The 26809-nt window shown below is 41.5% G+C and overlaps 1 protein-coding gene across 6 annotated transcripts; it reads left to right on the forward strand.

Annotated features, from left to right (window-relative positions):
• The first annotated feature begins 238 nt into the window (after positions 1-238).
• Positions 239-26801, forward strand: grid2ipa (glutamate receptor, ionotropic, delta 2 (Grid2) interacting protein, a). Of its 6 annotated transcripts, none has more exons than XM_034893797.1 (24): positions 239-1366; positions 2920-3173; positions 3304-3636; positions 4297-4451; positions 13178-13453; positions 14354-14439; positions 14659-14728; positions 15102-15398; positions 16012-16163; positions 16386-16556; positions 16962-17068; positions 17178-17325; positions 18456-18787; positions 19686-20966; positions 21015-22103; positions 22239-22326; positions 22809-22898; positions 23023-23219; positions 23338-23493; positions 23630-23716; positions 23831-23960; positions 24059-24177; positions 24305-24469; positions 25159-26801. In XM_034893797.1, the coding sequence occupies exons 1-24, from the start codon at positions 1285-1287 to the stop codon at positions 25237-25239; spliced, it is 5946 nt and encodes a 1981-aa protein (XP_034749688.1). In that variant the 5' UTR covers positions 239-1284; the 3' UTR covers positions 25240-26801. The 6 variants fall into 6 exon arrangements, with proteins under 6 accessions (XP_034749688.1, XP_034749687.1, XP_034749685.1 ...); XM_034893796.1 differs by having other exon boundaries at positions 19686-20162; positions 20199-22103; XM_034893794.1 differs by having other exon boundaries at positions 19686-22103.
• Positions 26802-26809: the final 8 nt, after the last annotated feature.

The raw sequence follows: 26809 nt of genomic DNA on the forward strand, positions 1-26809 counted from the left end.
TATTCTGTTTCTCTGAATGAGAAGTTAAAGTGTGTGATTGTTTAGTGTGCTGATTAGATTTCTGTATTCATAATTACTTGTTTTTTCAAACATTTTTGATTCATGATTTTGTTAGTGAGGGAAACAATCGCATATAACTTTGCCATATATATATATAGCATTTGCCTTGGTCACAACCCTAAATAATAAATTTTAGGCCGAAGATTTGAGGTATTTTCAATGGAATAATTCACTGGTTCTCTCACTATTACAGAACAGTTTACTGTTGCTTGTTGATTTTTGGGTTCCAATTCATAGTAGTTGTGCTTCCCTAAAGACCTCCCCCCCACAACCATAGTAATGAAAACACATCAGTTACGTGCCTGTGTTGCCATAGTAAAATCATGCCATTATTTTTTTTTCATCATCTTTTGTAGCATTCTTATTCCATTTTTTTCAATTTGTTTTTAGAAGTGTGTGGCTGTGGAGTGAATGTCATCTTCCATCTAATCATGGGAATACCACCTGCTTTAAAACCACACACACCTGCCAGGTAAAACACAGGATCATCTGGTACACATGTACACACAACCAAGCTTGTACTGCCTGATGTCATTCGGTCACATTTGTGTTAGTATTTGCAATCCTATGCTTAATTCATCATAGGTAATTGGCTTAGCTGAAATTTTGTGGCCAACCTTGAGCATATCTGCAGGCTACATCTCTTGTCTCTACATCCAGTACTGAGGTTAACGCAGTCGCTATAATCAGAGAAGTGTCCCTGGCTGGTATACCACACACTGGTTTCTGGGTCACTTCTCAGCCCTCTGAGAGGGCCCTATCAGAAAGAGAGAGAGGAGAGAGAGAGAGAGGTATTTATAGAAAAATGGGGCTTTGCAGTACCTTTTCTTGCAAAGAACCATTTCAGGACCAAGTTAGTGTGTCCCAGTTTTCTGATCACCAGTCAGCCATAGGGTTTGGACTGAGGCTGAGACTGGACCACCTCACCCAGGATGAAGAGCCTGACTTTCAGACACTATACCCTCTTCACCGGCCTCCCTTTCCTTAGCTGCAGACTGCTGATTCTCTGATTGAGAACAGAGGGAGACATTGGCCTAGATAACCTACAAATGTGACCTTTTAGGTGGACTTGTTTAGCCTAGCAGGGTGAAGGCTTTTGGCGCCAGCGAGTTCAGGTAAGGAGCAGCACAAAGGTGTCAGAGGGCACTCTTTGGCTGCATCAACCTCCAGGCCGGGGGCAAAGAGAGGCTGGCTGGAACGTGCCCTGCCGCAAGCCGGGCGAGGATGAGGCGTTTCCTGAGCAGAAAGGGCCGCTTCTCCCTGCGCCAGAGCAAGTCTGGGACCCGGAGTGCCTCCAAAGATTTCTGTAAGTCTCTTCTCTGAATAGTGGTGTTTACATTATGTTCCTGAACTGCTTCATCTGCAGAAGGTAAGATAAAGAGGAGGGCTGAAAGGAGCTAAGGCCGACATTGTGTAACTGGGTCGCAGGCTAGAAAGAATAGGACTGACAGAAGTCTGAGCGCTGCTTGTGTTCTGGTGGAGAGAAAATATTACAAGCTCAGTGTCAGTGATTTCCCAATCTATTTTAGATCAATGATCAGCTGCAGTTTGTTTCCTCTCAGAAAGCTCTTTGAGTCTGGCTTTGTTATATGTTTTATTCACTCAGCCACATCTCACCCTGAATATGTAGCCCTGTGCTGCAGTGAGATCTGAATTGTCTTTGTTTGGCATTTAAGCAGATCTGGCATTTCTACATTTCGTACAAGTTTTGAATAGACTTATTTTCTCACTTCTCATGCACTTGTCACTTTTCTTACATCCTGTCTCAAATTTGGTCTTTCTCCGACTTCCTTTTCCTTTGTCTCCATCTTTCTTTCTGTCTCTCTGATCATACAAAAAGAAAAACAGAGCAGTTTGGTGCTGACTCTTTCTCTGAAGAATGACTTCTTGCCATTGTTTATATATATGCAGTTTTATAATGTGTCTTACATGAGTGTGCTGTTCTATTTCCCAATGTTAAATGGGATTTTTATTTAAATAATTTTTTACCTTAGAGTTTTTACCATTTCCTCACATGATAAGACTTTCTTTGATTTCTTTTATGTGAGTGCCAGTGCTGCCTTGACTTGAGCCAGACAAATTACTTGTATTCACACATATTTACACAGAAATCTGAATACAAACAAAACATTTAATGAAGTTTGTAATTCTGCTATGTTTACTCTAAACAGCTTTTTAATATAAATATGAAAAGTAACTAAATTAAACAAAACAATCGGCAAGTGTTGTGGATTTTCATCTTAGTGATCAGAATATGAAGCGGTTTTGGGTGTGTTCATATACTGACCAATCCCTATAATAGCCTATATATATCTTTTTGACGTATCTAGATGGCTGTAGATAAAGTCAAGTGAGCCTGCTGGGACACTTTCTGCTGCAGTAGAATGAGGCCAGTGACCAGGGGAAGGCCAGCAGTTCATGCGGGCTACATACCATCAGTCAGAAATAACCTTCTTCCCTCTATTCTTTTCTTCTTCATTCAACTAAGAGAAAATCCCTTCTAACAAGATGTTTAAGTGACTTCTGTCTCTTAATGTTTGTGAGTTCATTACGTAGACCTGTGCACCTGCTGTTACAGCTATGCAGCTCCATCTCTGAGATGCCCTATTTAAACCAGTGGACTCATTTTACAGCTCACAACCTGTGTGTCTGTATAAGCATCTTGCTCCAGATTAGAAATGTTCCTACATGTTAATATGACAGACACATCGACAAACAGTAAAACAGTTCACCTCCCAATTAAAAACACATTAAAGTCTAATCTAACGGAATAACTCTGGTTTTCCTTTGACACTAAGCCCCTGCCCTGTTTATTTTACTTAAGTCTTTTCCAAGTTTCATGTTTTGTCCATCCTTCAGACCTCGGCCTCCCAGCCACCAATCAGAACTGGCCTGAGGCATTTGGCTTTCGACTAGGTGGCACTGGGCCCAGCTACATTCTGTCTGTGGTGGAGGGCAGCAGTGCCTACCTGGCTGGCCTGCAGCCCGGGGACCAGGTGGTGGACATTGAGGGCCAGGATGTGACCAACCTCAGCACACCGGCACTGATTGCTCTGGCTCAGACCCTCAAGACGGTACCACCCAGCATCGGAGTGGTGTCACGGATTGAACAGGTCAGACAAGACCCAGTAATACACATTTTGTGTGTGTGTGTCTATATATATTATATTGGTGGAAAAAACACGAAAAAACATTCAGGTGAAAATGCTAACAAGGCGGCAAACATGCTCTTCCCTTCCTTAGATTGACATCACACCCGGCCCAGATGGCCGTTTTGGGTTCACCATCGTTGGAGACTGCCCTCTGATGGTGGAGGACTGCATGCCTAACGGTCCTGCTGGACGCAATGGCCTCAAGGCTGGGGACTATGTTATGGAGGTCAATGGCATCCCAGTGAAGCATCATGAAACGGCAGCGGCCATGATCAAAGCAGCTCAGGGTCGGCCTCTGCGTCTGGGCGTGCTCAGTATGGCCCGGCGGCCCAAGCGCCTGAGCAGCAGCATGAGGGTGTTGTCTCAGAGCGGGGACAGCATCAGGGAGAGTCGCGCCCACAAGGCCATGGAGTTTAATAAGAAAGTGGGTGTGAAATCGATGTTAATGGGTTTGCTGCATTTTTTACATATTTACAATAGATCTTTTTCACGGCTGACATGTTGACATGTCATAGTAGGAAAAGCACAGGTGTATTCAAATGCCTGCATTTCACTTAGAAGAGGCCCTGGTATTGTGCATGCAGACTCACTTACATAGCTTACTGGGACACTTGATGGAATTTAGCCGTCATTAAAGGAGAATTCCGGCAAATTTTTATGTTAATCTTAATCGCTATAGTTACCTGTACTTTTGATTGAAAATGCCCCAACCTAAATTGGTGAAGGCAACACTGAGTAGCTGCAGCTACGTGTACAAGCTTCCACTGAGCTAAAATGACATTAATCATATGACAAGTTTTAGAGTGCCTTAACAGACAAAAATTGCAATTAATATGCCTGTACAACATGAACAGGGCCCTTACATGACAACAAGATGCGTTTTCAATTTAGACATTGTTTTAATTCACCTACCCTGTCTCAATCTTGCCGGTGGGTAGCATGCATGGTTAGCTGCTAGCTTCCGTCAGTGATGTGTTCAGTCATGCTTAATTTCAATTTCAGCTGTGCTTTTCCTACTATGACAAGTCAAAATGTCTGCTGTGAAAAAGATCCATTCATGTCTGTGCATTTATTTACCCATCAGGTGGAGGAAGTGCTAGGAGAGGAGCTAGATGTGAAGGAACATCTGTTTGAGGTGCTCAAGCAGTACGCTACTGAGAGGGATGTGGAGACTCTGGCCGAGGCACTGCCCGACATCTTGATCACAGAGGAACATCAACAGCTGATTGACAGCGTCAGGTAGCCGGACAGTTGCTCAGACAGATGCTATTAATAGTGAAACATGGCTGTGTGTCTTGTTTTGAGTCTGTGTGACCAACTAGTCTTTTAGTCCTTCTCGTGCAGTGATCAAAGGAGTCAGATGCAAGAGAATTCTTAAAACTGTTTATATCCCCTCGTCCCACACACTTAAACAGACTGCAAATAAAACTCAGATTCACTCTGCGCCAAAGTTCTTCTAGAATGGTGACTTAACATTTTTTTCCAGTTATCTGTCAATGCCAGTGAGGTAACCAGGACAATACATGCATATTTTAACCTGCAGTGCTGTTTCAAGTCTAAATATTCAAAGAGTATATGTGGTTGGGAATATAGGGTTACATTTCAGCTAAATTGTTTGGGAGGTAACCCGGGTGTTTATTTTTAGGGGTAGTTACTGTGTTTTGACCAAACAACCAAAACTCTTCTTCCATTTCTTTGTTTTGTTTCAGTTGTACATTGTAAGGAAGTGTTTAAAACCGCTGTAAATGCTTGGATTTGAATAACACCTTAACTGTAATACATTACTAAAACATGGGAGCACAGTTTATTAACAGCCAAGCAGCACATTCCAACTAGTCCAAACTGTGCATCTCAATAAATAATTAACCTTTCTAGAAATGCAGAAAACATCCAAAAACGTGAGGCTAAATAAAATCTCTATGCAGATAATGCCCTGGCTCGGTTGTACATTTCAAATTGTTTTGTCATTATTATTGTTTTTAAGAACGCTTGCAAATGCTAGAGGGAGAGTTGCAGTCCATTGTGTCATCGATAGTTGAACTATAAGATTTACTGCACAGCACAGCCTTTACACAACGATAAGGGCACAGTGAGGGAGCAAAACCTCCTTAACCACCTATTAATTAGAATTAATTAATTAATTATCATGAAATCAATAGTTTTTCTCTTAGCATTTTTTTGTTAAATGTAGGACAGGTGTACATCAAGAGCACATATTTATAGCTAACCTGATGTCAGCATTGATTGCTGCCCTTGGGTGCTGCTTAAAATGTTCTGTTTCTCCCCTCTCAGGTACAGTACACAAGAGTATGGTTAACAATTTACTGCAGCATATTGCATTTCCCTTCTCCTCAGCATAGATCAGAAAATCAAAACCCAAATCACAATAGCTCTCTTTTTTTGTCCGCCCCTCCCCTCACTTTCTCTCACTTTGACTTTGTCTCTGCTGGTCTCTTTCTTTCCCATTCCTCCCTGTCAGCTGTGATGCACTCTTTGATACGCACACAGATTTTTTTTGTGCATCACATCACTGGATCCTCTTTACTCCCTCCTCTGCAAACGGCTCTTAGCCTTGGAGCCAGTTTGCTGCTGCTGGTTGAGACATGCACACATACGAAAACAGAAAAACATGCAGGTGCTTGGACGCCGTGCACACTGCACTGTTTCTCACACACAGATGCCTGCAGTCCTTGCTTTGAAGTTTTATGTGGGAAGAAATTATGAATTGCTGTCTCAGGTGAGTACTGAGAAAAAATTTGGCATGGTACATTTGGAAGCATGCCATCAAGTTTATTTAGGATTGGTCATGAAGTAAGCTGCAGTGCATTTAAAGCATTCTATATTAGCTCTCTAGTAACAATCCATTGGTGTTCAAGTTTTCCAGCGACAGTTTTTTGGGAGTAATTTGTTCTCTTTCCAGCTTGGAAACAAAGCTGTTGTCCAGTCATCTCAGTTTCCTCCGACACAGCTGTCTGCATCTCAGCTTTGATAGCACATTTCCTTCCTTAGAAAGCTGCCTGTGAAAATGCTTTGTAATGTTTGTTTTGCACAGGAGTCCCATTAATTATGCAGTAACTGTATCCATAGAAGACTGAGAAATGGTTTGGCTGTACTGTAACTTTCCCAAGTAGAGTCAGAATATCTCTGTAGATGAATCTTCTTCAGATAGCTGTAGTTACCCATAGTGGTTCATCCAGGTGTGTTTAGTTCAGGTGCTCTGTAACCTTGACAGGCTTTGATATGCAGAGTTATTCCTCTTCCCTTCCTCTGGCTGCTTTGTGTTGTTGTCATTTTCAGCACAAAATGTTTTTTTTAATCCCAATTAGGCTCTGGAAAGGGCTAAAAAATATTTAAATGCCAGATTTGGAGCAGGTCTTGATGTTTACAGCAAAATCTGGTGAACAAGTTTCTGTAGTAGGAACCTGAGGAAGTTTTCTCAGGGTGGTGTTGGTGTTAATGGCTGCTGCTGCTGCTGTGTAATGGAATGTGGAAGTTCTCAGATTTTTGGGGAAATGTGTTTCTGATTCTATTTTTAATAGGTATGTTGAAAGTTAGCTTTTTTTTGTCTTTGCCATGCATGCGGCATTGCTGTAAGGAAGGCGAAGTCAGTTGGTCCACCACTTTGGGCTAGACTGAAATATCTCAACATCTATTGGCTGGATTGCCATGAAACTTGTTACAATTTAGGGTTTTCAGTATTAACACGTTCATCTTGTTTTTAATTGCATGCCACCATTTATATACTTATTTTAAACTTCACTCAGCTTCGCGTCGTGCCTAACATTTTGACCCTGTGCAGCACTTGTACTTATCATCAAGGGCTGTGGGGTAGCTGTGGCTCAGTAGTAGAGCGGTCACCTGCCAGTCGAAAGGCTGGTGGCTCGATCCCTGGCCCTGCAGTTCTGTGTCCTTGGGCAAGTCACTGAACCCCGAGTTGCGCCAGTGTAAATGTGTGTGAGTGTTTAACTGATGTGGCAGCCTTGGCCACGGTGTATGAATGTGTGTGAATGGTGAATGGTTCCTGTAAAAGCGCTTTGAGTAGTCGTTTGAGATTAGAAAAGCGGTACATAGGAACAGGCCATTTACATCAAGATGCCATACTTCCTTCCATACCTCTTAACACACGCATCCTACTGCTGCATGATGGAGAAACACAGCAGAATGGCACTTTTTATTCTCCAAAACTCCCTGACAGCTCAGTAGACAAGTCGAAAGCCATATGCACATTGTGTATAGCCAAATATAAATTTCACAGACGCACGTCAAGCTTGAGCTACCACCTACAAGCTAAGTGACTCAGGTTGATGCTTGAAAAACTATTTAGGAGAGTGTCAACCTGTGGATTGTTTGTATGAGCAAAGTGTTAGTGTTAAATTTCACTTAATTCCTGTGGTAAATGGATAGGGATTTTTAAGTTTTTAGTTACTTTTTAGCTACCTTAGTTACTTAAAGTACTTGGAGAAATTATGCAATAATGACAGATTCACACATTTTTCATTTGTTTACACTAAATATATAACTAATAAACAAAAACAAAAGTCAGTTCATAAAATAACTTTCTTTGTATTTATTTGATTCCCAATCAAGATACACTGTTAAGAATAACTTTCCATTGTTAATATGTCCTTCAAAACAATTCAGAAATAATAGAATTTTAATCATGTAATAAAACATGCAATTAATTGTGATTAACTGTAGAAATTCAGCGATTGATTGCAATTAAGAAATAATTAATTGTTTGACAGCATTAATTGTAATAGCTGCTTTGGTGTACCCCTCAACTATTCCGATAATTAACGCAACCATCAAGTAAATTATTTTCATTTTAATTTGTTCAGTGCTTCGGATAAAGAATAAATATCTTCAAAACCAATGACCATATGATCAGCTTCAGCTGTACTTTGAGTTTAGTGTTAATTAGCAAATAGTAAACTAAAAGATACAGAGTGAGAGCTAATGCATTGTTTTTAATTGTCAGTTGTTGATTATGAATCACTGGTTGTCGATGACTAAGATATAAAGAAACATGAGCTGTGTGCCAATGTTGTCGTTTGAGGTGTGGAGCATTTGTGTGTCTGCCACTGACGCTGTGTGTCTCTTTTATGCGCCCACTGTGTCCTCCCCCTATTTCTGTCTTCCAATCTGTCATTCTCCCCCTACCTCGATCACTGTCACTTCACACACACACACACACAAACACACACACACACACACACACACACACACACACACACACACACAAAAACTCTCCACTTACCCCACCTTGGTCCAATAATCAGAGGGCACCCGTCAGAGGATGTTAGGTGTACTTTAAAGCTTACGGAAGTTACTTCTTCTGTAGTACCTTGTAAAACTTGACCAGCTGGGTCACGCTCTGTTCAGTCTGCATCAGTCCCCTCACCGATTTGCCTCGCCCTCCCACAGGATGCGTTCTATTTTTGAGCAGCCTACTTCTTTTAATATATTCTCTTTTAGGTTTCTGACACATTTGCCAGTCTTGATTCTTAAATGGCTCTGAAACCCAAGGGTTAGCGAATGCTTGAACACTTGAAAGTCATGCAAAAGATTATTTATCTGGAGGGTTGTTAGAGTCAATCTTGGAACATCTTTTCGCTCTTTGTTCATGCGGTTCTGTAGTATTATGGTAATTGAATGTAATTATAGTGAACTGAATGCCTGATACCCTATCTGTATATAGACTTCAAACAAAGGAATTATTAGACTGATGCATTCTCAGCCGAGGATTCAGTGCAGTCTTTTCTTTCCATTACTATTTGAATACTATACTGTTTTTGTATTTTACAAATGGTTTATGAATCAGTCAAGTTTTTTTTAGGGACATTTGGATAGATGTTGTCTTAGATATCACACAGACATGGCTGTCAAAGTTTCTGTGGATTCTCTAATGTGAACACGATTGGTTTTAGACACACACACACACACACACACACACACACACACACACACACACACACACACACACACACACACACACACACACACACACACACACACACACACAGACACACATTATGCTGACCTGACTATGAAATTCCACTGGGGCACTCCTCTCCTCTCCCCTTCTCTCCTTTCTCCCTCCTCACGCACTCCTCTGTTCATCTCATTCTTTTCTTCCTCTTCCACTGAGGAAAGAGAGTAATTGTCACTCACTATCTCTTACTGCAAGATGATGGTTGACTCAGTGACAGAGATTATCTTTTCACTATGGTTGAGAAGACTACCCTGCCGTGACCTGGCTTGACCCTGTCTTCTTTGGACAAGGAACGGGACAAAAGATGGGGACAAAGAAAGAGTGCGGCCCCAAACATGAGGTTGGAGAACAGCTGATGATGCTACTTGAGGATGTTTTGGAGGTGTGGAGGGATGAGAACCACAGCCATCCTCCCTCTCTCTCATTCTCTCTCTTTCTTCTTCTGTCTGCTTTCCGAGCCTGTAGCAACTGCTTTTGAGAACCAGGGCACCTTCCTTTTTTGCATCTTTCTCTTCTTTCTCCTTTGTCCGGGAGAGTTTGTTCAAACTAGATGGGGACTCATCGAGTTAGAGGAGAGGCATTAGCATTGCTTAACTGAGCTCTGGCACTTCCTCAAAGCCCAGAAGAGCCATGGGAAGGGATAGGAGCCTTTCCAGACACGTTCGGTATGGAACTTTTCCTTTGATCTCAGCGGTGTTCACTTTGCTTTGTGTTGTTTGTGCTGACTTGTATCTAAAGTTGCTGATGTATTGTTGTACAACAATTTATTGTGTGTTTTGTCATCAAGCTTGTATTGATTATTTTAAACTTTCAGACAGCACATAAAAATGTGGAACTCTGTACTGTCCCTAAAACTGACTCCAGCATATGAAACAAACTTTGACATCTCCAAATAACTAATGGTATTTTTTATTCTTGCTTTCTGTGGCTTTGTAATTAAACTCTGTGTCTACAGATATGCTTTGTGTTTGCAAATTTACAACTGTTCCAGCTGTCAAATTAGCAGATCAGAAGTGGGTCTGATAATAATGGTTCTTGCAATGGGTTTTCCAGCTGATTGCAATTGTCATTCATCCCTCTGTGTGCTCTGTCCTTGATCCACCCCCTTCTTCAGGCCTAATTAAGAACTCCTCTCGCCCTCCTTAAAATTGAGGGCATCCTAAGGCCTACATCCAACTTCAGCGGAGGAAAGCTGTGAAGTTCCTGCTCATTTGTTTTGCCGGGTTTACAAGATTTGACAAGTGAAATATTCTTTGACTGAGATTGCATCATGACAGACAGGTGTTGGAGGTAATAACGTTATTGGAAATCAACAGAGCCCTGTCACTGTCAGAAATACACTTTCTCTTTAGTTTTTCCTATCCTCTGTCTAAGTAACCATGGTAATGTATGAGTGTAGTTTAGGAAAGTTCTGTGGCCTATATTGCCTGTAATCGCATGCCCGCTTTATTCCCAATAGTTACATGACCATGGCCTAGAAAGAGCTCTAGTTCTCCACCTTCTGTCTTTCATTGTCTCTGACTCTACCATATGGTAACTGATTGTGTTGTCATATCTATCCCTGCAAAGTTTTATGCCATTCTTCATATTGATTCACCACTTTAGACTCTTTCAACAACTTCTATCTCTTTCTTTCTTCATCACTCACTTTGCCTTTTCTATGAGCTACGGTTACTGACTGTAGTACTACTTAATGTTGTGTTATTGATCTAGCTCAAGTTGTTATAGTTTTACTTTTGCTATGCAAAACTGACCCTGGAGATAGCACTTCAGAGCAGCCTGCTGTCAAGTATGAGCACATTTCAACCTCCAGGGAAGTGTTCTTTGCAGAAGTATCTTTGCTGCATGAACACATCCAACTTGTTATCCCTGTCACCTACAACAACTATTTTCCTTGGCTTTTATTTATATGGATGACTTTATAGTAAGCAGGTGAAGTTGTATCTATGTAAGTGATTTCTTTCAAGATGAGTCTTCATGTTTGTTTGTTTTTGTCCTAGCATCACATCCACTTGTTTATGTCTGAGCCTGTACCGACAGGACTATTAAATAATTGTTTATTCATCATCATCATCATCATCATCCAGATTGTGCTTATTTAAAAGAGGCTGAATAACAGAAACTTTTAATGCAATAGTGATTGCATTATTTGACAGTGAATCAGCAGTTAACTCAAGACTTCCATTACATGATGACGTTGTGTGGATAACTCCACATACTATCAGACTAGGATAAATACAACGATACTGTTGCTGCAGTGCTATTTCACTTGCAATGTACAGCAGTAAATTAGATGCAACTGTGTCGTGCTATATTGGTCACAACGCTCTGAGAAATGGATAACTACATTCAGAAATCTAAATCAGTTGAAGGACGTTGTTCACTTGTGGTGTTAAATAACAATGTTGAGTCCGATATTTCACTAGGTAAGAAATCTCCAAAGTGGAAATATGTGTTAGCTTCCATCAACTTTGGATTCTAAGATAATAGAGGTAGCTCCCTTCATGCGTCCCTTTTAATTTAAACCCACTACCTGCTTTACGTTTTTATGAAACTACCAAATCATGTAATCCTTGCCTCCTAACAATGTTTCTCAAACGTACCTGCAAAAGGACTGTAACAGCTTTGAAAACCGCACCGTCCCGCTGAGCTCTAATTTCAACAGTATTGTTTGAGTTGTGCTGTGTATCTGCATGTAGATTGGAACTGGTGCGCTGAAAAACCAAAGCACTCTATTCTTCTTTGTACAGTGGAGGTACCCAGGAGATTCATGAAGACTGAGAGATAGAGAAAGGCTTGTGTTGAGAATGGAGGCAGTATCATTTTGTAGGCGGGATGGGTGGGGGGTGGGGGTATGCAAAATAGAGAAGGGACAAATGTGTGTGTGCATGGGTGTGAGATTGAGGTTGTTTTTGTATTTGTATCACATAAAAGAGAAAAAAAGGAAGAAAGCGTCCTATATTTAAAGGAAAATCGCAGCCTCCAACACTTTGTACAACACAGTTATTGGCAATGATTCTTCCATTTCTGGGTCATTGTTTTGTTATATATCTTGTTCTCGCAGATAATTGGCCAAATTTTAAGCTCATGCAGCAGACAACATCTCTAGCATAATTGGGTTTAAGGGGAGTAGACTTTTAAAGAAAAGTAAAACATCAGTGGTAAATGTAAGGTTTTCGGAAATATGACAAATGTGTGCTGATGTTGAACAATCCTACACTGACAAATCTGTCACAGAAGAGACAGCGATACCAATTTTTACACCAAGCTCAGAGCTTAAATACAATTCTTCTTTGACAAGTTTGATGTCAAAGACACTGCTTTTCCCTATTCCAATCTTCCTTTTATTGACTGGACACTTTATTTTCATCTACATGTAAGCGGCAAATAAAACAGACTGGAACAAACTAAATCTCACAAACTAATACCTAAGATATCTTATGGTGGGTTTTTTGCTTTAAGAAGATGAAGGCATTGGGAGTTTAATACGGGAGGAGAAAATAACAGCGGTAGGGGCAGAGGAGTACTTTCTCCCAGAGGTGGCTTTGTCTCTGAGCTTCCTCCTTTTTACACATTAGCAGGTAGCTCTCACTGATACTGAGCAGTCTTACCTGCAGCTGCTAATGTGAGAGAACCACACAAACAAAGCTCATCTCTTATCTCTTTTATTCTCTCACATACATGCATACTCTTACAAAAATACACCCACAATCTAATGTTGGACCAATCCCTTCTACCTGCCTCTGCCCTCCCATGAGACCACATTATCAATTAAGCGGATCCCGCAGCTGGAACAATAGTCAGTAAAAGGATCCCTCCAGATTTTGGATAATTTGGACGATGGATGGTTTCAGAGATCAGGATAAAGAATTTTAGAGTTTTGGGACTGTAGTGCTGCTTTGATTTTGTTGGTATAAAGCTTTTCAGTAAATCCTCTTCCTGAGTTTTTGTCTGATTTCACAATGTTCGCCAGGATCTTCATTCCCAAGAAGCACAGGGAGCGTTTTGACGAGGTGGTTTCCCAGAGCCTGATGACCCGGCTCAAAGGACGGAGCTTCAGTGACCCTAGCCGCAACCATCTTCGCCGCAGCCGGAGTGAGGATCACCCCGAGCGCCTCCTGGTCTCCACCCGCGCCAGTTCAGTGCCACGCACCCACGCAGAGGAAGGCATGGCCCCCCCCACCCGTGGCATGCGCAAGACCACCTCACTCATAGCTGGGCACTCCAGTGGAACCACCACCAACTGTAGGTCTGTATTAAGTGTCATGTTGCAGGTTTTTATTTGACAGTATTTTGATGGCTAATCCTGTCTTTATTTAGGTGGGGTGTGTGTTGGCTTTTTATCAGCAGGAGTCCCATCATCACTCTATTTCCCAGCCGGCTAAACAGTTTATGTAATTTTTAGCTATCAAAGAAAACCCATTTCCTAAAATAACATCACTTCTCCCCTTACGTCTGATCACATTTATAACCAACAGCAGCTGTGACTGGTCTTCTTGTGTAAGCATGGCATTCATGTGAATTAAGATGAGTAGGAGTAGATTGAAAAATAGACTATTCAGTGGTTTAAACATAAACCTATTTAGAAAGTCATGTATGCTTTATTGCTTTCTTTATCTGCTGTGATGTTGTTTCCTGTCTTGTTGTTATGAATTGATGACAGGTTGTTCTCAGTCTAGATATATATAAAGACTATAAAAAAATTGATCACATTTTTTAGGATTCAAACAAGTAAACAACGTGATTACAAACTATCACCTATCACTCTCTCTTGTAGGAATAAAGTGCCCCAAGAAACTGCTTATCCCTTCTATGGCTTTGCCTTATGAGGATTTTATACAGCTCCCCTGGGATACACTGTCCATATTTAAGTGGGGTTGTTCATGCAGGATGGGAATTTAAAGTAGTCTGCTGAATATGGAAATATCCTGGAGGTCCACAGTTGGATACAAACTGCGTTAAATGTCTCATTGCAGATCCCACGCATTATTTCATATAAATAATACTTTTATCACATTAACGACGCATATCTTGCAATTACTTGAGGTAGAGCTGAGTATTTCTGCATACCAACTTTTCTTTTATTTCCTATGGCCCTTGTTTATTACTCAGTCCTGCATTTAACTAAAGCTTAAATTTGTCTCCTTAGGACAGTGAGAGTGTGTAAGGGTAACACGAGTTTTGGCTTCACTCTCAGAGGCCATGCTCCAGTGTGGATTGACTCTGTCATCCCTGGTAGGTAAACATGTGTGTGGAGTTCATTATAATTAATTTTTGTATGTGTAAATGGCTTATAAATTATATGAGTACTTTTCATTATTACGCTGTACTAAAACTGTTATTACATTTAACAGACTGTTACAGCTTAACAAAGGTTCCAATTCTACCACTGTACTGTTTTTGTAATGATAATAAATCAAATCAGACATCTCTTACTCAGTTTCTATTCTGCAGGAAGCCCAGCAGACAAGGCAGGTCTAAAACCAGGAGACCGCATCCTGTTTCTCAATGGACTGGACATGAGGTTGAGCTCTCGCCTGCATTCACTCTAGAAATCTTTTGCAAATTTGTGCCAAAGTTCTACATAAAATCATGCAGTTTCTAAATGTATAGAAAATAATTGTATTTACAGGAAAACATGAATATGGTAATAAGGTTTCAGTTAGACAAACAATGACAAAGAAGCTCCCCAGAGAATGTAAAACTGCAATGTTCTCTGCAGAATACAGAACACTTTTCTTTTGTTGTTTATTTATTTACACATCAGTAAGTGAAATGACTAATTTCAATTGTAGGATTTTTAACTTCATTCCAAAAAATAATTGGCACATGCAATAAAAGGCTATGACGGTGTGAGTGTGCATGTGTTTTCATGTGTACGATGTGTCTGTCTGCAGGACCTCCTCCCATGAGAAGGTGGTGTCCATGCTCCAGGGCAGTGGTGCCATGCCCACTCTGGTAGTGGAGGATGGCCCTCCTACTTTCACCCTGTCAGAGCAGGACCTCGCAGGGGGAGGTGTTCCCATAGAGCGTTCCCGCTCACCTATGCTCAGCTCCCTGCAGTGGGTGGCAGAGATTCTGCCCCCCAGTATCCGGGTTCAGGGCCGTACTTTTGGACAGCAGCTGGAGCACCTGCTGACCATCCAGGAGAGGTACACCATCTGCAAGGCTCTGGAGAACTTCTTCCAGCACAGGTGAGCAAGAGATTGGAAGAGAAGGGGAGTGGGGTGAGATAGAGAGGGACAAAGGATGGATGTGAAATAATTTTTAAACAGGGAGGAAGGGAGGGGGACAAAAGGTATTGAGACAAACAACTGAACATGTTTATGTTTTGTACTGTTGGTGTTATTATGTTCCTTTTTTCTTTAATCATAATTGGCATGTCAGTTACAGTAAAACATGCATTTTGGAGATATAAATACATCAAAAAATTGATTTAATAAAAGGGGTACTCCAGCAGAAGTTTTGGGACTGAAAGAGAGATTTTTCAATGAGGCCAAGATATCATCATTTCATCAGACCCTGGCTGCTTGGTAAATGCCTTTTAAAGTTTGTTACAGAGGCTTTGTCATATAAAGTCCCTAAGCTGAACAAAGATAGCATTGAGCCCCAGATGACATGATGCAACTAAAACTCCTTGTAATGAGTAAACTTGCTTTCCTGTGTAAAATTGGTGGAGTGCCCCTTTAATATCTTATATCTAGTTTCCCTCATACATGGGTGACCATACCCACAAGCTCAACTTCTGACCTCTGATTGGACAGCCAGGCGATCTCTGTCACATTGCCTGTGTTTTCATGGCAACAGGAATGTTGACACTCTGATCGTGGATGTGTTCCCGGTGCTGGATACTCCAGCCAAACAGGTGATCTGGCAGTTTGTTTACCAGCTGCTGACGTATGAGGAACAGGAGCACTGCCAGAGCAAGATCTCACGCTTTCTTGGATACAAAGCTCCAGGTGTGTGCAGACATTTGTCCTTTTTTAATTTGTGGTGTATGTGCTTTTTGAGGTTTAAATGTGTCTGAATGAAAATGGGTCTGATTGCATGAGATATATGCTGTCATTGGGGATCTTTAATAAATTCACTGGCCCAGTAAAGTGCAATTAACTCAGGTGTCACAGCCCTTCATACACCTTTGGATCTTCCTCTGCATTGCCATATATGTGTGTGTGTTCCAGTTCCACAACCACCACCACCACCACCCCCTCCTCCCCCTCCTCCGGAGCCTGAGGTTGCCCCTGAGCCCCATCGACGTAGCAGCTCCATGAGGGTGACAGGGACTACGTACAGGAGCAGTGTGAGGGGACGTAGCTCTGATGACCTGTTCATTGGCACACACTTGGGGCAGGGTACAGAACTTTATTATTTTCATTATCATTTATAGCAACAGTAACACTATGACCACCATGACACTCTTGATCCTTATCCCCACCATTGCTATTGTTTTCAGAATTCACATTATCCTCATTGTGATCATGAACACAGTCCTGTTAAATCCTAGTTGGATTTTTTTTGGTAGAATCTATTTGCTATGTTTCCAACTTCCAATTCATTTGATGTGGCAAGAGTGGCTCATACTACTTCAATTAATACTGTATATTATATACAGAATAATGTTCCCATGTAGCCAAAATTGTTTGGTTGGTTGCTTCTTCCTTACTGGCCCAAAGATAGCCTGATCCAACTGGAGCTGACTGTCAGCCCAAACATACTGTACATGGGCCAGGGCTAACTCGGCTACCTGGTTGTCACAGGTTTCCGCGCAGAAATGCTGCTGGAGACAGGGATGAGGTTGGCTCCAGGAGAGAGACAGTCAGGAGATGGTACTTCCCTTCCTGAGACTCCCAACAACCTCACCAATGTAGGTACCTAAGTCCTCATGGGAAAAGATACAATGAATATGAACATAGGATTCACCTTTCATAGAGCAACTCTTACTCTGGCTTCTTTGTACATTTCTACCATACAAGCTGTCAGCGGTGTATGCTGAACTGGAGAACATGTATTCAACCAAGAGGTCCAAGTCTCTGAAGAGTCGTGCTCCTCCTGCTCCCGAGAGTTTGCTGGATCTGGAGCCCCCCTCGCGCACAGCCTCCCCTACAACACATGCTAACACAGGTAGCTGAAAGTATACATATAGACTGAAGTCATAGCAGCTCACATTATATTTAATTGACTGTATAAAAAGATTACCTTGCAGATCTATTGTATGCGTGATTGAGAGTGTATATTTTAGTGTAAGAGAGATAGACAAAGATAACAAAATGTTTAAAAAGTATTGCAGCGCAAGAAAACCAAAGGTAGCCAACCCATTTCTGACTCAACAGAATATACATGCATTTTACATTTTGCACACATGAGTTTTGTTATTTCATGTACATAAATACATACAGCAAAGAAGAGTCTTGAAACAACCCACTGCTTTTGTCAGGATTAGTTTAAGATAAGTTTAAGTCATTTTGGTAAATTCAATCCTGTGTATGAAGTGTCAGAGCTGGCATCACACACCTTAATATAAAACATTATTTAGATTTTTTTTTAACAAGTTGCCATCTTTGACTTGATTTGTTCTGCCCATGAGGGATAGGGATGCAGAGTGCACAACCCAGGGTAAAATCTGTATATCATCTTATTCAATTTACATCAGGCAGATCCAGGCTCTTAGGTTGCAGGTCATTTTAAATTGTCAGACAGTAGTGTAATAAAGATTGAATGTCATAAAGTAATGAGGATATGGTGATGGTGGAGGTGGAACTAGAACATAGACATTTAAAGACCCTCTTCATTCAAAAACGTGTTTTCTGCTATGGTTAGCTATGGTTAGCTGGGAGACATGTACAGATTACCTGTTTTGTGCAGAACCTTCTCCAAAGGCAGAACTTTTCACATTTTGCAATTGTAGAGGGAAAGCCTCTTCTCATTTGCACACACCAATAATTTGTTACATTTCCTTTGTTAAATCTAGTTCATATTGACACGTTTTAAATTGGATGGGGGGGGTGAGTGATTGGGGGAGTCTCCTACGGATTCTCAAGAAAAGAAAGTGTGTAGATATTTTCAGTGATTTATTGTAGATTTAATTGGAAAAGACATTCAACAGTTTAATAAGGCTTAAGTACTTCTGGATGGGATTTATATGTGTACAATGCAGGGTGAGAAAACCTGACCACACTTTACTGAATTAAGGTACTTATTTTGTACTTGCTCTACTGCCAATTTTTCCACTGAATGTCTCTTCCTAATCTCAGGTAGCCGTATGGGCCCCCCTCCCCCTACATCATGGCCGGAGCCTCTCCCCAGCCCCCCAACACCCCAGTTCTATCCATCAGGGCTGACAAGCCAGACCAGTGGTGAGTCGAACCCTTACATTAGCCTGGACAGTCCCCCTCCGTCACCTCCAGAGCCTTCGGACTTCCCATCTAGTCCCCCCACCCACCGCAGCAACAAGCGGCGTTACACCTTCTCCAAACCACCACGCTCAGAAGACACAGATCGCTTTCTGGATGCACTGAGCGAGCAGCTGGGACAGAGAGTGGCCATCGTTGATGACTTCCTGACTCCGGAGAATGACTACGAGGAGGTAAAGTCACAGTTACATGAAGTCTGAAGCCTCATTATGTAGTGGAAAAAATATTTGATAATTTGATGATTATTGATGTTGATTCAGTAACCATGTGTTTGAGTCAGATGTTATCAGCTTTCACATGTTATGAGTATGACAATCTGAAACATGAAATCTTTATTTGTGCATGTTGCACTTTATTATTTTCCCACAAGTTTTGACTCTACAAAAGAAGCTCTAAGACTGTAAAGAAGTTTCAGACAGTCTGGTAAAATGATTATAGACATCGTTTTGTTTGGTGTAGAAAAAAAAGAGAATGTACAAATATCCTGAAAGTATTGTGAAAATATGCATGTTTCCATGGTTTCTGGTGCTAGTGGGTTAATTCGGCATGGTACAGTCATTCCCTATTGTATGTAAGCCTTGCGTCAAAATGTGAAATAGGACAGACCCCTTGACATACATACACTGACAGAACGGGTACAGAACATACCCTCCTGTAAAGTAAGTGACAAAGTGAAAGTAGAAAAAATCTAGGTTAGAATCTTTTGCATAAAATTGCAAAACAAATGGCCTCACATACAAGTATTTTCTTTCCCTGTGTATGGATATACAGTTTCTTTCAGTTATGTTTTGCGGTCCTTCCCTAATTACCTTGACCCTTAAAATAATTCAAAACAAGCTCCAATCCATTTAAAACACAACATTATAATCTGCTGTTAGTGTCTAAGACATATAGCCGGGAGATCCTGCACAACACGCCCAGTGTTAATAGACAACAATTATGTATTTTAGGTTTGGAATTTGAAAAAAAATCCCAATAAATTCATCTAGGTTTAGAAGTTTACTAAAAGCATTTCACATGTTCCTCTTTGACATAAAACGGCTAATGAAGTGTAATTGGTGTTAATGCCAGGATGTTGTGCAGATGGGCTTCCCAGATGAGGAGGATGAGGATAATGACGAGGAGTTGGGGGTAGACGAGGATGAAAATGGAGGATTTGTGGCTCCAGAGCTCAGCAGCCCAAGTGATGTTCAAAGCAGCAGTGGAGAAGAGAATGCCTCCTCCCTCACCTACTCTTCCTCCTCTGACCACATCCCTCCACCCCCAATGACCCCTCCGCCACCCCCTCCTGTTCAGTTCAATGACCTTCCTCCTCCCCCTCCAGCACCTGCACAGTCTCAGTCTCAGCACCAACAACAGCAACAACTCAGCTACACCCCTGAACACTCCCCAAGAGCATATGTACCCATCCGCCGGAAATCTGGTCCCCCTCCACCACCTCCACCCCGCAGTAATCCACCACCTAAACGGCACTCCTTACATAAAGTGCTACCAACAAGGGAGGACCTTCAGGTCCAAGCTACCATACAAGAGCTCAAAGCCTTCCAAGAGAAACAAATCTACCAGGAAAGATTAGCCTATGAGGAGCAACAAGCATATAAGGAGAGGCAGGCGTATGAGGAGCAGAAAGCCTTTGAAGAACAGCAACTGTTCCAAGAGCAGCAGGCTTACACGGAGCAACAGGCCTATCAGGAGATAATCTTCAAGGAGAGACAGGCTTATAAAGAGCAAAAGGTGTATGAGGAGCAAAAAGCCTTTGAAGAGCAACAAATGTACCAGGAGCAACAAGCCTACCAAGAAAGACAAGCATATGAACAGCGCCAAGCCTACCAAGAACAAAAAGCGTACGAACAGCGCCAAGCCTACAAGGAGCAAAAAGCATTTGAGGAACTTCAATCCTACCAGGAGCAAAAAGCTTTTGAAGATCTTAAAGCTTATGAGGAGCAAAAAGCTTATGAAGAGCTCCAGTCCTACGAGGAGCAGCAAGCATGTCAAGATCAGCCGATATACCAGAGCCACCACTCAATGCCGAACCAGCCAACACAGCAGAAATCTCACTCACCATTGCCGCTCCAACAACTGCACCAGTCCTTACCCTCACTCCCCTCTCCAGACTCCACCCATCAGCACCCTAACCATCCTCTATATATGATGCGCCAAGCACAGCAACAACAGGCCCTCCAGAGTCATCTCCTCCGACGTCATTCCCGTTCAGCCCCACCGCCACACCAGCCACCACCCCAACCAACAGTCCACCCCAGCCAGCAAGGTCCATACGCTGAGGGCATTTACCAAAGCCATCAGGACATGAGGCCACAGGCCCACCATTCCTCTGCGGAGATGCTCCACAAGGCACACCAAGCCCCAGCCCATCATTCCTCGGCCGAGATCCTCCATCAGTTGCAACAATCCCAGGCCCACCACTCATCTGCTGAGATGCTCCAGCAGATGGAACAAGTCCATGCACACTTCTCCTCATCCGAAAGGCTCCACCAAATGCACAAAACCAAGGGACATCATTCCTCAACAGAGGTTCTACACCAAGGTGACCAGATGCAGCAAATGCAACCCCACCACTCCTCGACCGAACTTCTCCATCAAGCGCACCAGATGCATCGGGGACAAACGCACCATTCATCCACTGAGCTGCTTCATCAAATGCACAATTCCCAGGCCCACCACTCCTCCACTGAGCTGCTCCATCAAGCCCACCAGATGCACAAAACTAAGTCCCATCACTCCTCCACAGAGCTTCTGCATGAAGCCCAGCAAGAGCCTGCCTCCCTCCCAGTTCAGCTAAACCGGGACAGCCACTCCCATCAGAGTCGGAGAAGTATTAAAGGTCATCATCAGACCCAAGTGTCACAGCAAGGGAGACACCAAGAACAGCACATCCACCAAACCCATCACCCCCAGCCCACCAAACCCTCTCCCCAAAGACCTCACTCTATCCAGCAAACCCACCACCACTCCAACCCACCTCAGATCCATCACATTCACCATATGACCCCACAGCCCCCTCCGCAAGACTACCAACACCAGATTCATGTCATCCACCCTCCCCATCAGCCCCACAGGCCTCAGCCCCTTCTCTCCACCTTTCAGCCACTCCAGCCGCACCAGCCCACCATCTCCACTTTCCAGCCTCTGTCTCAACACTACCAATCCCAGCACCAAGTTCAACCTTCCACTCAAGCCACCCGTCCACAGTCCCAGCCATCACATCACCTGCTGCAGTTACAACATCAGCCCCAAACCCAGTCCCACCATAAGCAATCCCATGGCCAAAGCCAGCCTCAGTCCCTCCCCCACTCGCTATCTGACCCTTCAGAGCACCTGGAGCCCCCTCCGCCTCCCCCCCTACCGCCACCCTGCTCCCCTCCACCCTTGCCCAGGCCTTTGCTCTCTAGGATGGACTCCAACCACATGAGTGTGAAGAGGCTGCGCTGGGAGCAGGTAGAAAACTCAGAGGGGACTATCTGGGGACAGGTGAGCATTGTGAGTTGTGGACACTTGGAACTAAGGGCTCCTTAATGTAATACCATTTTAGATTTAAAATGACAAATTACAAATATTTCAACAGTCATGAAATTGTAATTCATTATTTTTGAATGTCTTTGGTAGTTAGGAGCCAATTCTGACTATGAGAAACTACATGACATGGTGAAGTATCTGGATCTGGAGCTGCACTTTGGGACACAGAAAAGCTCCAGTGAGTACACTTGGCTGTATGCAGTGCAGTAACTTTAAGCACAGCTAAAGATCAAAAAATGATATGTAAATAATTATGGTTTTATCAATAAGCCCCACAAATGTACATAGTATGTTAAAAATACAAATGTTTAAATCAGAATGGCCGATTCTTAGCAATACTATTATTCAGGTACTTGGATATCTGCATCCTTGGAGTGTGATTATTTAGTCATTAAGTCTGCAATATTTCACCCCTGAATTATATCGCCAAAGAATATTACAACACATGAATCCCCAGCTCTTTTTTTATTACTTTTCCTACCATTTCTCTCACTTTTGACAGTAATTGTGGCTTGTAAGTTTATTTTGCACTTGTAATTTGCTTTTAACCGGCTACATAAAAATGTAAAATGTACACAAAATCTTTATTCCCATTCACCTACTGTCTATTTGGACCTCCATAACATCTCGGCATTTTACAAACACTGATCCTATTTTTAGTACCTGTTCCAGAGCCATCCCATCTACCAGAAACCTTTAAGAAGAAAGATGTGATTGAAATTCTGTCCCATAAAAAAGCCTACAATGCCTGTAAGTATACTTAAAATGGTAATGGTATATTACTTTGTATTTCCAGTAGCCCAGATTATTGGGCACATTTATGGTTCAAAATTAGGAATCTGTAATCCTTTTTTATTTCCCTGTCAACCTTTAGCCATCCTTATAGCCCACCTGAAACTGTCTCCTGGTGAGCTGCGTCAGATACTGATGAACATGGTCACTGATAGGCTGGAGCCAGCCCACATCAAACAGTTGCTACTCTATGCCCCAGATGCTGAGGAGGTAAAAAAGTATGAAGGATACAGACAAGACCCCAGCAAACTCAGTGAGCCAGACCAGTTTGTGTTGCAGGTACAGTCCTGGCAGGGTATGGACCGGTGGGTTGATTGTGTCAATTACCTGTTTCAATGTGCTATATTTGTGTATCATTATTCACTCACTTTTTGCTTGTTGTGCGTGTTCCCATCAGATGTTATCAGTACCAGAGTATAAGACGCGCCTGCAGAGCCTCCTCTTCAAGTGTTCTCTACAGGAGAAGACGGAGGAGTTGAGGGGAGCGTATGACTGTCTCTACAAGGCTTCGATGGAGCTGAAGACCAGCAAGAAGCTGGCTAAGATACTAGAGGTAGCCAGCTGTTAAGTAAAGTACATATGAGTGATAAAAAGAATATGTTGCAATTGAAAATGTAATACAAATCTTTAAATAAGTAAGTTCTTTGAGAGTGTTATACTTCTGCTTCTTACACCCCGCCTTTCATTAGTTTGTGTTGGCGATGGGGAACTACTTGAATAACAGCCAGCCAAAAACCAACAAAACTACAGGCTTTAAGATCAACTTCCTTACAGAGGTACATCATACACTAATACATGTTCAAATCATAGGTTTTTTCAATGCAGCCTGGGCTTTCTTTCTCATCATATTATGCTTATGCAGTTTATAACTTTATTATTATATACTGCAGTTAAGCACAACTAAAACAGTGGATGGGAAGTCAACATTTCTACATATTCTGGTCAAGTCGTTATGTCACCACTTCCCTGAGGTTTTGGATTTTTCCAAAGACTTGACCATGGTTCCTCTTGCTGCCAAAGGTAGATACATTTTTTTTGTTTTGCCTCTGCACCATGGCTTGATAACATTTTTAAATTGGCTTAGTGTACTTTCCTTCTCCTTCTTTTTCGGTCTATAGTTAACCAGAGGACTATCACATCAGATCTGAATGACCTTCATACAACTATCCAGGAAATTCGTTCAGCCTGTCAGAAGATGCCTGTGACTGCTGAAGACCGCTTTGCTGTCGCCATGAGTGTATCCTTCACAGAAGTGCTAAAGACATTACTAAAATATGTAGACTGATGAAAAATACAAAAACGATTAACCAATGTAGTAGAAGAGATGATGTGACTTTTATGCCCCTTGACTCCAGTGTGCGTAGAACTTCCTTGAAAACAGTCATCCTGCAGTCCAGTCTCTGGATTCCCTGCAACAGAGGGCTATGGAGGAATTCAGCAAAACTGCATCTTTCTTTGGAGAAGACGGCAAAGGCACAAATACTGAGGCCTTCTTTGGTATCTTTGCTGAGTTCATTGGCAAATTTGAGGTGAGCAAGAAAGATTGATTTATTATATACTGTAAGTCCTGCTGTCCTACTTCTACAGTGTTACAGTAAAACAATGTCCCCCTCTGTAGTTCCTTCTCAGCCTTCCACCATCAACATAATTGTTTAAAAAGCTTCATATTTCTTCAGTCAGCTCCCAATGCACAACTTAAACGGTTGCAGATAAACACCTCTTATGATTACCTCATTACCTCCTAGATTTTCTACTTTGCCAATGTTTTGTCTTTAGAATGCAGTGTGTTTGGTAATGAGCACAGCCTGCATTTCATCAAATATGTATAAAGAAAGTCTGCCAGGCTGCATTACTAATAATGAGCTGCACACAGTGACAGGATTAGCATGTTGACACTGAGTATTCAGCACTGTGCTGCAGCCTGGCAGGCTCCTCAGGAAAAAAATATGAATTTGTTTTATTCAGCAACTCAAAATGAGCACAGTAGTCAGATTTATGCAATTTACATTCAGTTTTTATGAGCAATTTTTTTATTCAGCCTTATTGGACAAATTCTAATTATCCTTGAAATCTGTTGTAATATATGTCTCTATGTACAGTATATGTATTGAATATGTGTTTATATATGTATAGTGGAATATGGGTTTAGGTTTTCTGTACGCAATTTAAATTATAACACTTATGTGAGCTTACAAACTCTGTTATTTCTTTACCACAGAAAGCTCTCAATGATCAGCAAGCTGCAGAAAACCAGAAGAGTCCCAGAAGTCCACGAATGGCCTCCCCACTGGCCTGGTAACACACACAGATGCAGATGACTACATACAGTAGTTCATACAGTACATACACATGTCCACAGACACATTCGCACATACTGTATATACATGCACAAACACATACACACCACTCAAAGCACAATTCTGAGCAAAAAAACAAGAGTTTGTGTGTTTGTGTTTTTGGTAAAATTAAGGGAGGGAAGCTTTGACATGAGGCAAAAAAAAAGTCTTTTGCATCAGGATGGACAATTTAGCTTTAAACCAGTGGTATAGTATATACTGTATATCCTTTAAAAACAAGTTTTTGTTGAAGTAGAAAACTGTAATTTCTACAATAAGAGTGCTACATAGAAAACAGCTCCCTGTTTGTTTGGCTGTCAAGGTATCTCTACTATTGGAAAGACTTTTACTCAGTAACATCTTGTAGTTGAAGTTTTCTTTCTCTAAGTGTGCAAGTGTGCTATTACAATTCTACTGTAAAATCTTTGTTATATGTATTCAAGTTATATATTTAACAAAAAGGAATTATATCCTGAAATAGATATTTAATTAATATACATTCACATTCTCATTGTGGTTTGGAAGCAAATCCACAAAAGCAGTTTTCCTGCTGATAATTTACATGTTGTGTATTTTTGTAAACTACCCACTACACTGAATGTAACATAAGTTCTTTACTGACTTATTTTCTAAAGTAAATACTCTATGAAATCATCTGTCTTGATGACAGATTGTTTCATGCTCTGCTTTGTATCTCTGTCTCACTGTCAGTGGATTTTCCAAATCCTTACCATGTCAGTTATCGCCACATCCTTTCTTTTTTTGTAAATGGTATTGTTCTAACCTCTAACGTTATTAACGTGAATATATGAGACAACCCTCAGTGCAAAGTTGGCACCTACTATTTGTTTTTATAAAAGACAATTTTAACTGTTCCAAGGATCCTTTTTCACTGGTTCACATTCACACTAAGTACTGTAGAAGTGCGATGATCTGGCACCAATAGCGGGCAGTGTGCAATATGTGAATGTTGTGTTCCACTGTTGGAGATTATATCAAACATTATTACACTATATGAAACTATAACAAAATTATATTGTGTCGGTACTGTAAAAAATGAGCGTGGATTTAAGTAAAACAGATACAGATGCTACAGTATATGAAGCACTTTGTAACTTTCATGTGTTACCCAAATATTTATTTTATTGATTGTGTCATATGAACCGACCATACAGTAAAACCGTTCAGAAGACAGCAATGTCATTACATTTATTGTAGCAGATGCAGCATTTTTCATACAAACAACTAATAATACAGCTTCTGAGATGTGCCAGTGCTCTGTAAAACATGGATCTTAGTTGTCAAGTGATATTTTTTATTTGGTAAGGCAAATTATTTTAAGGATTATATGTGCAGCTAGTAAAAGCTTTGTTTTCTAAGGCTCCAAGTTAGTTTGTTCTGCTTAAATTACAGAATGTTAACCTCTAGAACATTAATGTCCATTTAAGGTATGTAAAGTGTTAGGTCTGTATTTTGTATTGTATCCTAACAATGTGGACAACTATAAATAGTGGAATGAAATCTGCTTTTGTC

The sequence above is a fragment of the Etheostoma cragini genome, chromosome 15 (genome assembly GCF_013103735.1).
Source record: "Etheostoma cragini isolate CJK2018 chromosome 15, CSU_Ecrag_1.0, whole genome shotgun sequence".
Classification (NCBI taxonomy): Eukaryota; Metazoa; Chordata; class Actinopteri; order Perciformes; family Percidae; genus Etheostoma; species Etheostoma cragini.

Coding starts and splice junctions, on each gene's coding strand:
- grid2ipa (XM_034893794.1), top strand. CDS start 1,285: ATGAGGCGTTTCCTGAGCAGAAAGGGCCGCTTCTCCCTGCGCCAGAGC. Junction 15,399..16,011: donor GAGAACTTCTTCCAGCACAG/GTGAGCAAGAGA, acceptor TCATGGCAACAG/GAATGTTGACACTCTGATCG. Junction 23,494..23,629: donor AGCTGGCTAAGATACTAGAG/GTAGCCAGCTGT, acceptor GCCTTTCATTAG/TTTGTGTTGGCGATGGGGAA.